The sequence below is a fragment of the Pithys albifrons genome, chromosome 2, assembly GCF_047495875.1.
Source record: "Pithys albifrons albifrons isolate INPA30051 chromosome 2, PitAlb_v1, whole genome shotgun sequence".
NCBI lineage: Eukaryota > Metazoa > Chordata > Aves > Passeriformes > Thamnophilidae > Pithys > Pithys albifrons.
This window is the reverse complement of record NC_092459.1, coordinates 74977440-74992775: the sequence shown is the minus strand read 5'-3', so window position 1 is coordinate 74992775 and position 15336 is coordinate 74977440. Positions and strand designations below refer to the sequence as shown.

Here is a 15336-nt window from a genome sequence, read left to right as displayed (position 1 = left end):
ACTCGCTGTCCTGTGGCTCTTCCTCCATGCTGTCCCACTCCTTGCCACTCTTCCCCCCTTTGTCTCTACCTCACTTCCTTCCATTTTGCCTCTCCACTGCCTTTGCCCTTCCCAACTAACCCTTTACTGTCACACTCCAGACCTTCTGCAGTTTTGACAAGTTTCTTTTCCAAAATGGGAAGTGGTAAACCAACCTACTACCACACATTATCTTCTGGTAAAAACCCTGTGACTTTATCTTCCCTGCCTTCTAATATCTTCCATCTTCCTTTTGTTTGTCTTGGCCTCCCTTTTCCCTACTCTTAAATGGCAAACTCTTTGAGGGCAGTGCCACAAATTGGTCTGGATTCCATAAGGCACTTAATATGCTAAATATTATAAAAGATCCTTTATTTTTTTTAATTTTCAATAAACTCACTGAAAATCCAAGTAAGCAGGACTTTAAGTAGGCAGACATACGTGTCTTGTCAACAGGAAATTTCTCTTGCATAACTTTTCTGGCAGTTCTGGAAAGCTAAATGCGGGTGGGTTTATTTTCCTCACTGCAACTTAACAGGCAGGAAAAAGAAGTGAACCCATAAAGAAAAAACATTTCTGAGAAAGGAGATTCTAGAAAAGCAGATGATTTTTAGCACGCCGAGCTGCCCTTGTGAAACATCTGCCATGATGTAGTCCTGTTTTGGCTGTAGACCAAGCGTATCAATAGCTCCACAGAGTAATGGGATAAGAAATGGGAAAATTGCCATTGCTTATTTAGCAGCTTGTTTTGCTGATAAATGTCTGTCACTTTTCAAATAGCTACAGAGCAATTGTTTTTTGGGGAAAATATTTCCTTGAGCAGGAGGTTTGCAGGCCATTAGCTACTTCCCATCTGTGCTGATGTTTTGATACACTGCACATACACTTTGCTCCCTATTAGAAATTATTCACAGCTTTTGATTACGGGCAGGCAGCCCGAAGTTTAGAAATCATGTCTGTCATTAAACACATTTCTCTTACCTTACTGAAAATTTAAATCTCAAAATCATTAGAACCAGTATGCATTTTTTGAAAGAGCATCTACTTTTAAAGATTGCAGGGGGGAAAAAGTATTCTTTTTAGTTTTAAAATAATGACTGACTGTAGAAAAGCAGGAGCTGACTAAAGTGGTGGTCACTGTGTGGTTGTTCCATGGCCAGAGGCAAAATGTCACTCAGCCAAGCACTGCTATGTGCTGGAATTCATCTCATCACTTTTCAAACTGTGCCATGAACATTTTTTAATTCCACCTGATAGCTGCTAGGACAGACAAGAGACAGACCTCTGTTTAGCATCACATGATACCTCTAATAATATCTGCTTTCACTTCACACACCTACACTCAACAAGCAATTACTTGCAATAAATTTAGCTGTACCAAAAAACCACAGAACTATACTCTTAGCTGCATCAACTTACTAGATGGGGAGAAGACCCTGCAAAATTATTCCTATTAGCAAGTATCCTTCCTTCTTTCCCTTCTTCCCATTAGAGGGAAAAAAAAGCAGAAAAACCCAAAGAGATATGTAAAAACGTGGGTACTGTTGCAGATTTACTCCAGGGATACACTTGCTTTGTCATCTGAATCCTTTGCTTTGTTTTTTTTTTAATTCAAGAGGATCACATAAAGGTTCTATCCTAACTACTTTTTAGACTTCGAAGCATAAAGGGAGAAAGAGAAAAGAGATTCAGGTTTAGAAAGTACTCACTCAAGTACGAATATAGAAAGGGATTGAAACTTCCAAGTCAGGCCCTGCACGGCAGGAAACTCACACCATAATTTAGCACTTGGACCAACAAGCAAAAGGACCAACACAGAGGCAGTGACTTCTTTTCAGAATTTATTGTAAAAAATAGTATTAAACAATAGGAAAAAAGCCACTTCTTGTTCAACCCATCACATATTGCTTTATGTGGAAACAATGGAAAAATGTGACAGAAGTGTATTATCCATTCCTATCCATATATCAGATGATTCCATCTACTCAGGACATGCTCATGGGAAAAATATTGGCAGTATCACAGCATATGGAAGTGGAAATAAAAAACATGCAGTATTTTCAATTGCAGTTGGGAGGCCTATTTCCTGGAGTCTAAAGATCATGTTGTTTTATCTGTTTTCCTTTAGCATAATGTACATTATCAGCCTTTCATAAATTCAGACACAGGCATAAAGCCCTGATTTTTTGCCAACAGTGACATACCCACCTCAAAGATAAATGTGGAAGCCAGAATGTCTGCCTTACTTCTGTTTGCAATTTCCTTTCCATAGGAACATGCACATGATATAGTTCCTGCTGACATGTATTTAAAGCTCGGCCAGCCCTTCTTCACTTATACCAGTTCAACCCCACTGGAGGTCCTCAGGGCATTACAAACAATGGAGAACAGCCTTCTAATGCTGACTTGTCCCAACAACAAATTATGTCAGATTCTGCTTTAAACTGTATTACAAAAAATTTAAAACAATACATTCCACAATTCTTTTTTGTGGATTTTCCAGCTCATGTCCAAACTGTGAAGTACCAGTGTTAAACTGAACAGAGCTCAGTTTAAAAAGAGCCCCGAAATAACCAGTGCATAGCAGTATTCATCTGGTGCAATTAGCTTCATTATCAATTGGCAAAGTTGACTTAGCCTCAGTTTCATACTTTAAAATGTTAATCAGAGAAAACTTAAGTTACATGGCACTGTTGAGACCACCTCACTTTCAAGTCAAGGGATGCACTTACACACAGGTGCATTGTTCTAGGTATGACATGGCTACAGAACAAATGAGTCAGCAGAAAATGGGTCAGCAGCAACCTATGGATCATGTTAAATATGGGTACCTAACCATTTTTTCCCACCGCTGTGCTTGCTGAAAACTTATAATAACAACAACAACAGTTTGAGGTGACTCAAACGAATGACAGTCACTGGAGTAAAGTGCAGTGGAAATTTTGGCCATTCTTAAAGAAGATACAATGGAGCAATACAGGAAATTCCATACCAAGAGGCCAAAGTCAAACATTTGTTCTCTTGCACATCATAAAAAGTATTTTTGGTTACAAATTACCACTGCAAACAGTCTTCTCATAGATTAAACTAAAAATGTCTCTACCTAAAAAGCTTTGAGAAGTGTCAAAGCCCCACAAATCATAACTACAAAGCTTTCTCTAAGTCCTCTTCCCTTTTGAGCTGTCCTTATTTTAAGGAAGACCCTCATCTTGGTCAATCAGTTCCGTTTTGGTAGAGAACACATCAGCCAGCATGTGCTTTGGGATTTCAGACCCCCGTACTTTTAATGTGTAGCAGGCATTCTCGACTTTTGCCAGACTCTGTTTCAAGGTATACAGCTTCTTAGATACCTCGTAGGGTCCAGTGTTGCCAATGAAGGTAAAACCATCATAGATCTGACGCAGGAACTGGCTCAGTTCAAAAGGTGTGTCTATGTCACCGTTCCCAACGCTGCTGATGCACAGCCGCATCAGCTCTCCCGTCAGATCAGCCACTCCCAGCAGGTAATCAACAGGCGTTACCTTCAGGCTCCAAGTATGTGGTTGCTTGTCATGGGAATCAGAGGTCTGGGGACAGAACAAAAGAAAGTCCAGCACAGAGAACTAGGAAAAAGTAGTCTGTAATGGTTCAAATATACCAAAGCAACCAATAAGAGCCTGCATTATGAAAAGAAATAATATAATTTTGTAATAGTATCTTGAATTTCAAGATATATACTGACAGCTATAGTACTCTCAGATGTTTTGTATCAACTGAACTCATTCAAATAGCTACAAAAAACCCTACACGAAGAAAAACTCATCACAGACTTACAAGTTTCCTCCTTTATCCAAGTTTCCAGTGCTTCTTATTGCCAAAATATTGGTAATGTGGGAGACAATGCAGGTTTTTTTGTGTTCCCTTGTGCCTATCTACCTAAATTCACAGATCTGGTCTGAGGCGTGGATGCTGGGGTTAACAACTTCACAGTTTGTTAAAATTAAGTGTGCCATGATGGGCATACCTCTGGTAAAAACAAATTAATTCAAGCTAAAACTCTTGTTTCTTTGCAAATACTTTACCAAGAGAATAAAGAAGGAATGGGAAGTGCTTTATAGCAGAATCTCTTCAACAGAAGCAGATTCAAGAATTCTAAGGCAGCATTACTGTACACTGCACCTCAACTGCACATGCACTTCTGTAGATTGCTACAAATCACCTGTTTTCCACTACCAACAATCAAACTGCAGCCACTTGACTGTGGTTGGTGCCAGTAGTTTGTCCCTATGACCTGTTTAGGGTAGAGCAGGAGTACAGCCAAGAAACATCAGGTAGAGTATTAGGGCTAACATATAATGGGGCACCAGCTTGTTCTCTGAGAGGAAATCAACTCTAGGAAAGTTACAAATGACCAAGCTAAGATGTATGTGTATGCAGTGCTTTTGACAGAAGCTGAATGCAGTGTCTCCTTTGACTAGTTCAGTACTAGCAGTAAGATTTCGTTCAGGGAGTTCATCCAGCCTTGCATTCATTTATTTCCCTCAACTTCTGCAACATCACTATACACCAGCAGGTCTTACAGGCAGTCCCAGGCAATAAAAATCCCTCCTCTATATTCATTTGCTAGTATTTCACTGTCCTCAGGGGCAGTCCCGTGGTGTAATGGAGAGCACTCTGGACTCTGAATCCCAAGGACCCGAGTTCCAGTCTCAGTGGGACCGTCCCCTGGCAGTTCAATGCCTCCCTGCCATCCCATCCCGTCACATCTTGGATGCTCAGCAGGGTCAGCCCCGGTTAGTACCGGGTGCTGTGACAGTCCCGAGGACTTCACTGTCACTGTCCAAGCTCGCTCGGCCATGGCAGATGGACCTCAGGACTTAAACGGTGGGGCCAGTTCTGCACACGCTGTGCCTCACCTAAAAAATCCACTGGGCAGGCTGGAAGGGCACACCCATGTGGGGAGAGCCCTGCCCAAAGCTTCGTTCGTGAAACCTGGCCATACATACATACATTTCACTGTCCTGGATCTTTTGCCCTACCAGAAAGAGTTCAATTTGCTCTCAATAAAAAGGATGTGAAACTTACAACCTGGTATCCCACAGATTTAGTTTACTACTCATCAGAAAAAAAGAATTTTGAACAAGTGAGTCAAAACCCACACGTATACCTAATCCCATTCCACTAACTGGACTTATTTAATCAGATGCCAAAAATGTGACTAAGCCTTCTCATTGCATTTCCATCGCAGAAAGATGTTTGTCACTTGGGAAAAGAAAAACTTTTACCGTGTTTGTTGTTTCTTCTCTGTCTTCTGCTGTAAATATTAGTTGTTTGTTGATCTCTTCAACACTAATCAAAGATCGTGTTTTGATAAAATACTGAAATGAGACTGCCTCAACATACTCTTGAAGTCCTGCAAAAACAGCAGAATCAACTTCATGATTCAAACTTTCCAGCGATATCTATCCTTATAATTATTTATTTTTAACAAGTCTTTTAAGTGAGACTATTTGAAAATTACTAATAAAAAGTGAAAAGTAACATAATCCAGAAATAACATTGAAATATAATCTAACATAGAACACTTCTGAAGTATGAAAGTCAGATCGCAGAAAGCCCACAGCAAATAAACATGTTCAAACTTTTACTCCAACTGAATTTTTCATTTAGAACCTTCTGTAATTTCAGTGTATAGTATCATAGTATTCTCAGAAACATACTGAACAGCAGCTCCCCAAATTGTATCCCAGCGGTTCATACTTGGACCAATACTGTTCAATATCTGCATCAGTGACATAGACAGTGGCATCAAGTGCATCCTCAGCATATTTTCAGGTGACACCAAGCTGAGTGGCATGGTTGACACACCTGAGGGATGGGATGCCATCCAGAGGGACCTGGACAAGCTTGGGAATATCATGAGGTTTAACAAGACCAAGTCCAAGGTGCTGAATCTGGGTCAGGACAACCACCAGTGCCAGTGCAGGCTGGGGGATGAACAGATGAAGAGCAGCTCTGCTGAGAAGGACCTGGGGGTGCTGGTGGATGAGAGGCTGGACATGAGCTAATCATGTGTGCTTGCAGCCCAGAAGGCCAATTGTGTTCTGGGCTGCATCAAAAGCAGCGTGACCAGCAGGCTGAGGGAGGTCATTCTGCCCCTCTGCTTTGCTCTGGTGTGACCCACCACCTGGAGTGCCACATCCAGCTCTGGGATATCCAGATAAGAAAGATCTGGACTAGGTTGGAGCAGGTATAGAGGAGACTACCAAGATGATCAGAGGACTGCAGCACCTCTCCACTGGGGAAAGGCTGAGAGAGTTGGGGTTATTCAGCCTGGAGAAGCAAAGGCTCCAAGAAGACCTGATTGTGGCCTTCCAGTATCTAAAGGGAGATTATAAGAAAGATGGGGACAGACTAAAATTTTAGTAGGGCCTGTTATGACAGGACAAGGGGTGACTGTTTTAAACCATAAGAGGGTAGACATTTTTTTATGAGAGGGTGGTGAAGCACTGCAACAAGTTGCCCTGAGAGGTAGTGGATGCCTCATCCCTGGAAACATTCAAGGTCAGGCTGAATGGGCTTCTGAACAAGTTGATCTAGTGGAAGAGGGCCCTTCTCACTGCAGGGAGAGACTAATGGATTTTGGACTAATGACCTTTAAGGGTCCCTTCCAACCCAAACCATTCTATGATAATGAAGCTTTTAAAATACAGCATTTATGTGATGGAGAGTGTAGATTACAGTTTCAGGAGTTCACAAAGACACATGGCAAAAAAAAAAGACTGCAGGTAAATAAAAAACAAACAAAAAAGTTTCCTTTGTTTTATCTTATTGGAAACAGAACTGAATTTCCCATTTGTCTATTTTGTGGGAATCAGAATCATAGAACCACAGAATCATAGAATCGATTGAGTTGGAAAAGACCTCCAAGATCATCAAGTCCAACCCTTGGTCCAACTCCAGTCCATCTAGTAGATCACAGCACTCAGTGCCATGTCCAATCTCAGTTTAAAAACCTCCAGGGATGGTGAATCCACCTCTCTGGGCAGGTCATTCCAATGCCTGATTACTCTTTCTGGAAAGAATTTTTTTCTGATATATCCAACCTAAACCTCCCCTAGCACAACTTGAGCCTGTGCCCCCTTGTCCTATTGCTGAGTGTCTGGGAGAAGAAACCAACCCCCACCTGGCTATAACTTCCCTTCAGGTAGTTCTAGACAGTGATGAGGTCACCTCTGAGCCTCCTCTTCTCCAGGCTAAACAACCCCAGCTCCCTCAGCCTCTCCCCACAGGACTTGTGCTCCAGCCCCTTCACCAGCCTTGTTACTCTTCTCTGGATCCAGCCAGTCAACAGGCTCCTTAAAATATGAAGGTTTGGTGAAATTCATGTTCAAGACAAAGCACCTGTTATTACAAACCACTCCAGGCCAAAAAAATCAACCAGACAGGACTGTGATGTCCACTAAGAGGATCAACAGGTGACGCTGCTTTGGCAGGGGGTTGCACTAAGTGATCTTTACAGGTCCCTTTGAACCCTAACTATTCTGTGATTCTATGAATATACTGAATAATTTCTCTGTCCAAACTAACTTTCACTCTAAAACAAGGCATGTAGGGGGACAAAAGGAGATGGTATGTCAGCAAGGAAATAAAAGATGGAATAATAAATGCAGTTTGTACCAGATTTGTATGCCATCTGCAGCACCTGCCACAATTACCTCAAGCTACCTATTTGGCAGATGGTGATTTTCTGTATGCTTTACAGCAAAGGTGAGATCTAAAAAAAAGTTTCAATATTCAGACAAGGAGATTTCACAAGTTGTCAGATTTTCCTTATGTGCATAGAGTTTGTGGAAAGCATGTGAGAAAAGTTCATAAGCAGAAAGCTTAAGTTGGCACTGTTGGTGGAAAAAAAAAGCAGAAACAAAGCTGGAACAAACAGTCACAGCAGTACTAAGCTATAAAAAGTTTTGAAGACAAAGTCAATGCACGTGTCTATCTGACCCATGGACAGAGAAAGCTCCAAAGGAGGACATTACAGGAACAGACTGTAACATGACAGAGATGGTGCCAGCAGAGCTATTCTGAGCCATTTTAAGGGGATGATTTCACTTCAAGAGAAGCAAAGAGGTATCATGCTGCAAGAGCACCAGGATTAGACAATAGTTTTGTCAGTGCACACAGTGAAAAAATGAGGACGTACCCAAGGGTACCAGAAGTAGAAACCTGGTTCCACTTGAGTAATTTTAATATCCTCAACTGACCTCTACAAGGCCAAGATCTCAGACTATGGAGATAGGCAGGAAGAACCAAATTTAGACTTCACCTGGATCACAGAAAAAGTCTAAATTAAGAGAACATAGATTTGAACAACAGATGAGGGTAGAAATACCCTGAAAAACTCAAGGGGTAGAAGGCTTTCCACTACAATCACAAAAGCATAAGTGATCTGCAATTTTTTTTTTGTTTTAAATATGCATTTGAGTGGAAGCAACTCAGAATGGCAATTCAGCCTGTATCCTTTTTGCTTCTCTCCAGCAGCAGCAGGAAAAGCAGAATAAACATGCAGTAACCAAAATCACACTCAACACTGCTATTCACAAGCCAGAACACAAACAGTGAGCTGCAGCAAGGCCAATTAATACCATAATTTAGTCAACTGCATTCAGGTAAAGCATTCTGGGCACAAGCAATAGAAGAATACTGGATAAAAGCTACTCAGGATCTTCTCAAATCCTTCTTCAGAAGCTGCAGAGAGGTAGATTTCATCATTCACTATTTCCCTGATTTACCCTCTGATGTAAGAGGACCAGTTATCCATTACAAAATGTTGGCTTTACCTGTGGATAAGCTGTAAGCTACCAGATAGAGTAGCACTCAATATGACACTGTCTGTGAGAATCTCTCTGCTATCTATGGAGAAGACTAACACATATGAAGAGTCAACTTGGCACTTCCCACAGCTCCCAGAGGGATCAAATCAGCTCTCAAACTTTTTTGGTAAAGTGTTTTCTTGATCAATTATAACTCCCACTTTCAGCTCACTCCACTTTACTACATCTCCACACAGAGAGAAGTTTTGCCACTTTCCATTATAAGGGTTTGACTCCTCTGTTCACTTACCAATAGGTATTTCTTACATAGACATAATTTTATGTATGTATACATGTTTTTGCTTCCTCCTGTCAGTCCACCCTAGCTGACATATTCCAATCTTCTGCTCCTTCCTTTTGTTTAAAGACACCATGTGAATGTTGCACACAGTCTTGTTTGCCATTTACTGTCACCTTTTCAGAATTAGGGAATCTATCTCCCACTATTTACAAGTCTTACAAAACCTCACTTAAGGTTACCATTACAAATAGACTGGTAAAAATCCTGGTCACAATTACTTTGCAAAAACCACTCATATTTTACCTTTTTTTTTTTAAGTCTTTCTTCAGAAGTAGCTGCAGTATGACATTTCAATGACCCAAGACCTTGAAATAAGGTATTTCCATGTGCAGGTAGAAGGATGTTTAAACATGTTATGTTTTAGCTTAATGGTAGGACATCCGCTATTTTCAGCAAATAATTCCCAAGGTGAAAAACCCCATCCCATTTCACTGCACCATCCAACAATACCTTTCCCCTTACGCTCTTGTTTTGGATTTATTCCAAAATTGCCTTATTTATGGATGAAGCTGCCAGTAATGGAATATTTTCTAAGACTGCCTTTTATGTTTTGGGGTTTTTTTCTACTACATGGGCCAAAAATCCCAACTAAAAGCACTGTATTATTTCTACTAGCACTTCTTAAAATTACAGATGTAAGGTAAAAAATTACTTAAGTATTTTGATTTTTATCATATTTATTCTATATAAATAGCTTGTACTAGAGAGGTGACAGTGACCAGGGTAAGTTTCCTTCTATGTTTTGGAAACTCATTTTCTACATAAGAACTACAAAGTTACACTGAGGTATCTTCTGAGCACATGTCTATAAAGGGGAAGATTTTTCTGCCTGAAAGTTTGAGCACTTTTTTGCCAGCTGTATCAGCTGATATTCAAGACTTTTTTCCTCAACTACCTATGCAAGCTCTGAGAAAGAAAAAAAGGAGTTTCCCTAAGAAACTTAGCAAGAAAACAGGTTTCTTAAAAAAACTCAAAGTAAGTCATTGGAGCATTCAATCCAAGAGTCAAATGAAGGCATAAGACACAAAAAAAGCTAGTCTTATTTAAAAGAATTAGTAAAGAATAGAAATTACTTAATTGCAGGAGTCATGTTAGGGTAAACAGAATCTAATTCCACCTGTGATGTACGTGCATCCATGCATGTGGAAGCTTCGACACAGAATGACAGATCAAACAAGGGGTGAAAATTTCCTCCTAAAATTTTGTTTACTTCATTTTCTCCTTTAAATACCTGTTCAGCAGTTACAAAACAGGTTCAAATGGATTTCATGCTTCTCACTTGTTAGCATTGGCAATGCCAATGCTACCTGCCACCTTCCCCAATAAGCTGCTTCTCTCCCTATTTCTTCTCAAACTCTTTTTTTTCCTCATCCTTTGTCCTCATTCTCTCTCTCTATTTGTTTACAGAACAGCCTACGTTGATGGCTTGGACACAAGCAGACAGACACAAGTCTCTGCTCTCTTACCCAGCTCCTCCCCTAAACCACGCAGCAGAAATCACAAGGCAGCAGCAGCCACTAGAAAGATGGTAAGAAGATACACTCAGCAAGTCTCTTCCAGGATCACTGTATGAAGGGTGGGGCACATTACTGACAAGGCGAGTCATGTGAAACTACCCACTTGCTAATTCATTACAAAATCAAAACAGCACAGGCATGGCTCCATCTTATCCTCATGTTTAGGCTGGCAAGTTGTATTCTTATTTTTAAAAAAAACCAAAACCCGAACACAGAAACAAATATCCCTCTCCCCACCCCTCAAAAAAGGCAACAACAAAACAAATCCCAACACCAAACCCCACATAACTCAGCAAAAAAAAAAAGTCATATTTTTATGGAAATGCCAGAGAGAGACAAACCAAAGTTAAAGTGGAGAGCCCTTACTACTAAGCTCTGCAGACTATGGGGAGGATGGCAGACTTAGGGAACCCACTTCTCCAAGGACATTGATCAATGAAGGGGAGAACTAGTGAAAGTAGCAAATAATTAACAGGTATATCATCAAACAAAACAAGTACAAACAGTGAAAGTATTAATAAATAATCAAATTCAGTGTCTAAGATGAAACTGAAAACTCACACTGTAATCTTTTCCTTTCAAGTTCTCTGCATACTTGACAATGATTCCTTAGATTCACAGGTCTCTTTTCAGGTAGAAGTTATAAAAACTTAAGTAACTAAATTAAAACTGAGGCTGTGAAACAATCAAACTGCTTTGTTGATTGTGAGCATGAAGTCAAAGGTTAATTTTATAACAGTACACTGAGACAGAATAAAGCCAGCTCTCCTCAGAGACAGGCATGCTCTGGACATCCTGTTGTGAAAATGGCCTAAAAGAGTAATTTCACTCAGAGATGGATTTTATAAAACAGTACTAACAAACAGAAATATAAGTACTAGAAAAAATGGCTGTACAAGCTTACTAATTTGGGGAAAAAACCTGTTTCCATTTACTGAGTAGTAATTCAGAAGTTGAATAACTTTAGTATTATATTAATAATTAAATTCATGCAAATTTCTTGTATTAAGGCCTAAATGTTTTGATGATTAGACAATTGCTACATGACATCTATGACCACCACAAAGTTCTGTTCAATTCTAGTTGCATGTGTTGAAGGGATGTATTTCACATATTGTTTGCATTTTGTTTAAAGTTGAATACACACCAGCTTTAGGGAAAAGGTAATCCCAAGACTAGTCTGTTTTCCCAAAAACTACAGAAAGAAATACAGGTTCCCTATTAAACAGAGACAGGTGCCTGCAAGAGTTAAATTATTTCCCCAACCAGGCACAAAAATCCTTCAGAGAACTGCAAAGAATATTTCAATCTCTTGTTGCAGAGAACAGGCTAATCAAGGCTTTTTTATATTGTTATTAAAAACACATGGACATATTACCAATGCTGGTAATATGTAGTCTTTTTGCAGATGACTAATTATGGGTGAGAAATTCACAAACTTTAATTTTGCTTCTACTTGAAGACCTGATGGATGTATCATGGTTAGTTTTGTAATCAAGGTTTTTGTTCTGAAGTTTGGGGGTTTGTTTTTCACACCCCAACAGCCAGCCCCAAATGTAGAATTCTGAAGAGCAGTCAATGTTCTACCTGAGTTCTTAAAGAAACAAACAAAAACCTACAAACTATTCCCGTGACAAGTGGTCTTCCTGACCTCTTTGACTACCACCAATTGCCTTGATAATTAATACAGAGTTTTAAAAGTCATTCATTTAGACAGCACTAACAGCCTTGAGGGCAAGTGTTCAAAATACCAAAGAAAGGAAGCTCTGACTCAGCCAGGATGTTCAATGATCAAAGAAGGAAGAGCACCTAACACAACACAGCTCCTGCAGTTCAAACCACAGTGAAAGTTCTCCTTAAGATTATGTTGTTTCCATGCAACAGACCCAACTCATGAGCACATCAGAAGTACCACTGGTGACCATTTATCCTCATACCTACAGATTCTGGTGAGATGGTATAAACTCACATCACCACTCACCTACTCATATGAGTGCAAAACAAAAACTGAATCATGAGGTGCTATGCTAGTTGTTTCTTGGAATGGAGTTCCTCTATGACACATTCTCTTGTGTGATTTTAAATAAACAAACAAAAAATCTTCACAGATTTTTCTTGAACTTCTGTTATGTTCCAGCTGCACTTGGTTCCTGTAAAGGCTGGAGAGATCTGGGTCTGTGAATGACTAATGTCAACAGCTGCAAGGTTGAAAAGTATTCCTGAGCCAGAGCACAGGGTCTCCAGCCTTTTGTTAGCTACGAAACCGACTTAAAAGACAAGCAATATCACTAGTTTCAGATTGTCATATGAATAACTGCAGCATTTGCCATAATAGTATAGCAAGACTTCAGGACAGTTAGTTCTTCAGTTAAAACTAGGAAAGCACAACCTTTGTGATAATGCTGAACCACAGCATGTTTCTTGAAGACTGTTCATAGTTTCTTTTAAGGATTTATGCTGTCCTGAATGGCTCCTGCTGAATTTACATCCCATTCAGAGATCAGCTGATAATGAATGCTCACACAGTGCATGCCTTGTTTGGTCATGTCTGAATTTGCATTCATTTTCCCAGGTTTGTTTTAAGTTTTTGTGTATTGACATACAAAACCTGCAGCAGAGTGAGAGGCTTTGCGGTTGCTGATTTTTTCTTTCCCTGGAAGACCTTAGAAAAAAGGCATGAACCAAAAATAATGAAAAGAGTGGTAAAATGCAACAAGCTGAAGATATCAAATTTCAAATAAGCAATTTGAGAAGTGAAGAAAATCAGTTTGACCAAGCCTGTTGGCAGAGTTGGGGATGTGAGTTCAGAGAAACAAGATTAATTAACAAAAGAAAGAAATTAACAAAATTGTATCTGATAAACATTAGCTTATTCACTGCAAATTCTGTTAGTTTTCCAGTATAATCAGGAAACTTTGTTTCCATTTCTGGCATTTTACCTCTCACCTACAACAGCAAATAGATTAATTCTTCAGTTACATCCTGTTCCTGTGTTACTATATTTTCCCACCATCTTGCATAAACCTGATTGCTTCCTCCACGAATACCATTACTTTTAGGTATATTCAGGTTTTATGCCGGGTGAGACATTGACAATTCACGATACCTTCCTCATGCAGTAAAAAGCTTTTCCTTTGTATCACCACCTTATGATTCAATATGTCACCTATTCTAATTATAATTTTTAAGCTATCTTAAAGAAAAAATACATGTCCTACTTCTACTGTTCCTGTTGTGCAGAACAGTTCATTGATAGTATATCCTTGATATTATATACCTTGATATTATTTCAGAAATACATGTGTGTCTACAAATAGAAAGGTAGTTAGCATGGCTTGGGTATGAGAGTTAAGGGAAAAAAACAGTAACACAGAAATTGTTTGTGGATAGTGCCTTTAGTTCCTTTAGTTTGTGTTTTAATTCAAATCCTTGCTACAATACTCAAAAAAACCTTATTACTTAAATCATCAGTAATCTAAATCTGGCCTGTTTGGACCCCACTCATCTTCACAGCATTTCTTACATAATGATGTCTGGTCATCCTATGTACTGCAGATAAAAACTGTCATTCTACCGAAATTAAAGTAGCTCCTTTTCATCCACACAGGGTCAACTGGCTTTGTCCAATCCAGCAATGCAGTTTGTTGCAATGTGCTTACCTGCCTAAAGCAACTCTAAATGGCATAAGGCAGAAGATAGAAATTAGCTCTATTATATCATTCTCTCAGAACACAAACAGTGCCTGCACAAGATAAATTGTGTGTTAGACTGCGTCAGTGCTGAACTTTTACACAGAATTTCCTGCATCATCATCAGCAGAAGCAGTCACAGAGCAACAGTTTTGACAAGGTGCTGACATTTTACAGCCTCGTCATCTAATCCTATTGAGAGCAAGTGCAGACATGATAAACAGCTAATGAGCTTCTCTCTGCACAGCACTCCACTCACCACTGCGGCTCGCACAGCAAACAAAGGTCAGCCAACACTGCTCCAGTTGCATCTACCATCATCACTCTACGCCATACTGCTTAAGTTCCAGAAGAATTGCAAACTCCTCATTCAAAATGTTGTCTTAAGGGACAAAAATCTGAGTAAATCATCAAATAGCTAGAGATTTCATTTAACAAAATCATGTTAAAAAGGTACTCCATTCAATCCCACACAGTGCCAATCTAGCAGTCAAGCAGTCCTTAATTTTCCCTCTGCATTACACAAGTTTTGTGTTTATGCAATGTACATTTAGACCATGATTAGAACAATTCCATAAATCCTAACACAGAACGATGAATTGTTTAGTTTGCAAAAGACTTCTAGGATCAAGTTCAACCACTAAGGCAGCACTGCCAAGTCCACCACAAAACAAGGTGCCTAAGCACCACATCCACATACATGTCTTTTAAATACCTGCAGGAATGATGACACCACCACTTTCCTGGGCAGACTGTGCCAGTGTTTGATAACCCTTCCCATCCTGAAATGTTTCCTAATATCCAATCTCAACCTACCCTGGTGTGACTTGAGGCTGTTTCCTCTTGTCCCATTGCTTGTTACTTTGGAGAAGGGACCACCCCCCACTTGGCTACAACCTCCTTTCAGATAGTTGTAGAGAGTGATAAGGTCTCTCCTGAGCCTCCTTTTCTCCAGGTTG

At 39.8% G+C, this 15336-nt stretch overlaps 1 protein-coding gene across 2 annotated transcripts in view; it reads right to left on the bottom strand.

Annotated features, from left to right (window-relative positions):
* Positions 1–1852: 1852 nt before the first annotated feature.
* Positions 1853–15336, bottom strand: part of TSNAX (translin associated factor X) — a 28463-nt gene continuing 14979 nt past the window's right edge. For both annotated transcript variants that reach the window (XM_071547980.1, XM_071547981.1), the window contains exons 5-6: positions 5283–5410; positions 1853–3584 (exon numbers count right to left, since the gene is read on the bottom strand). In XM_071547980.1, coding sequence (XP_071404081.1) covers positions 3210–3584; positions 5283–5410 — 503 coding nt within the window. In that variant the 3' untranslated portion in view covers positions 1853–3209. The remainder of the gene's footprint in view (positions 3585–5282; positions 5411–15336) is intronic.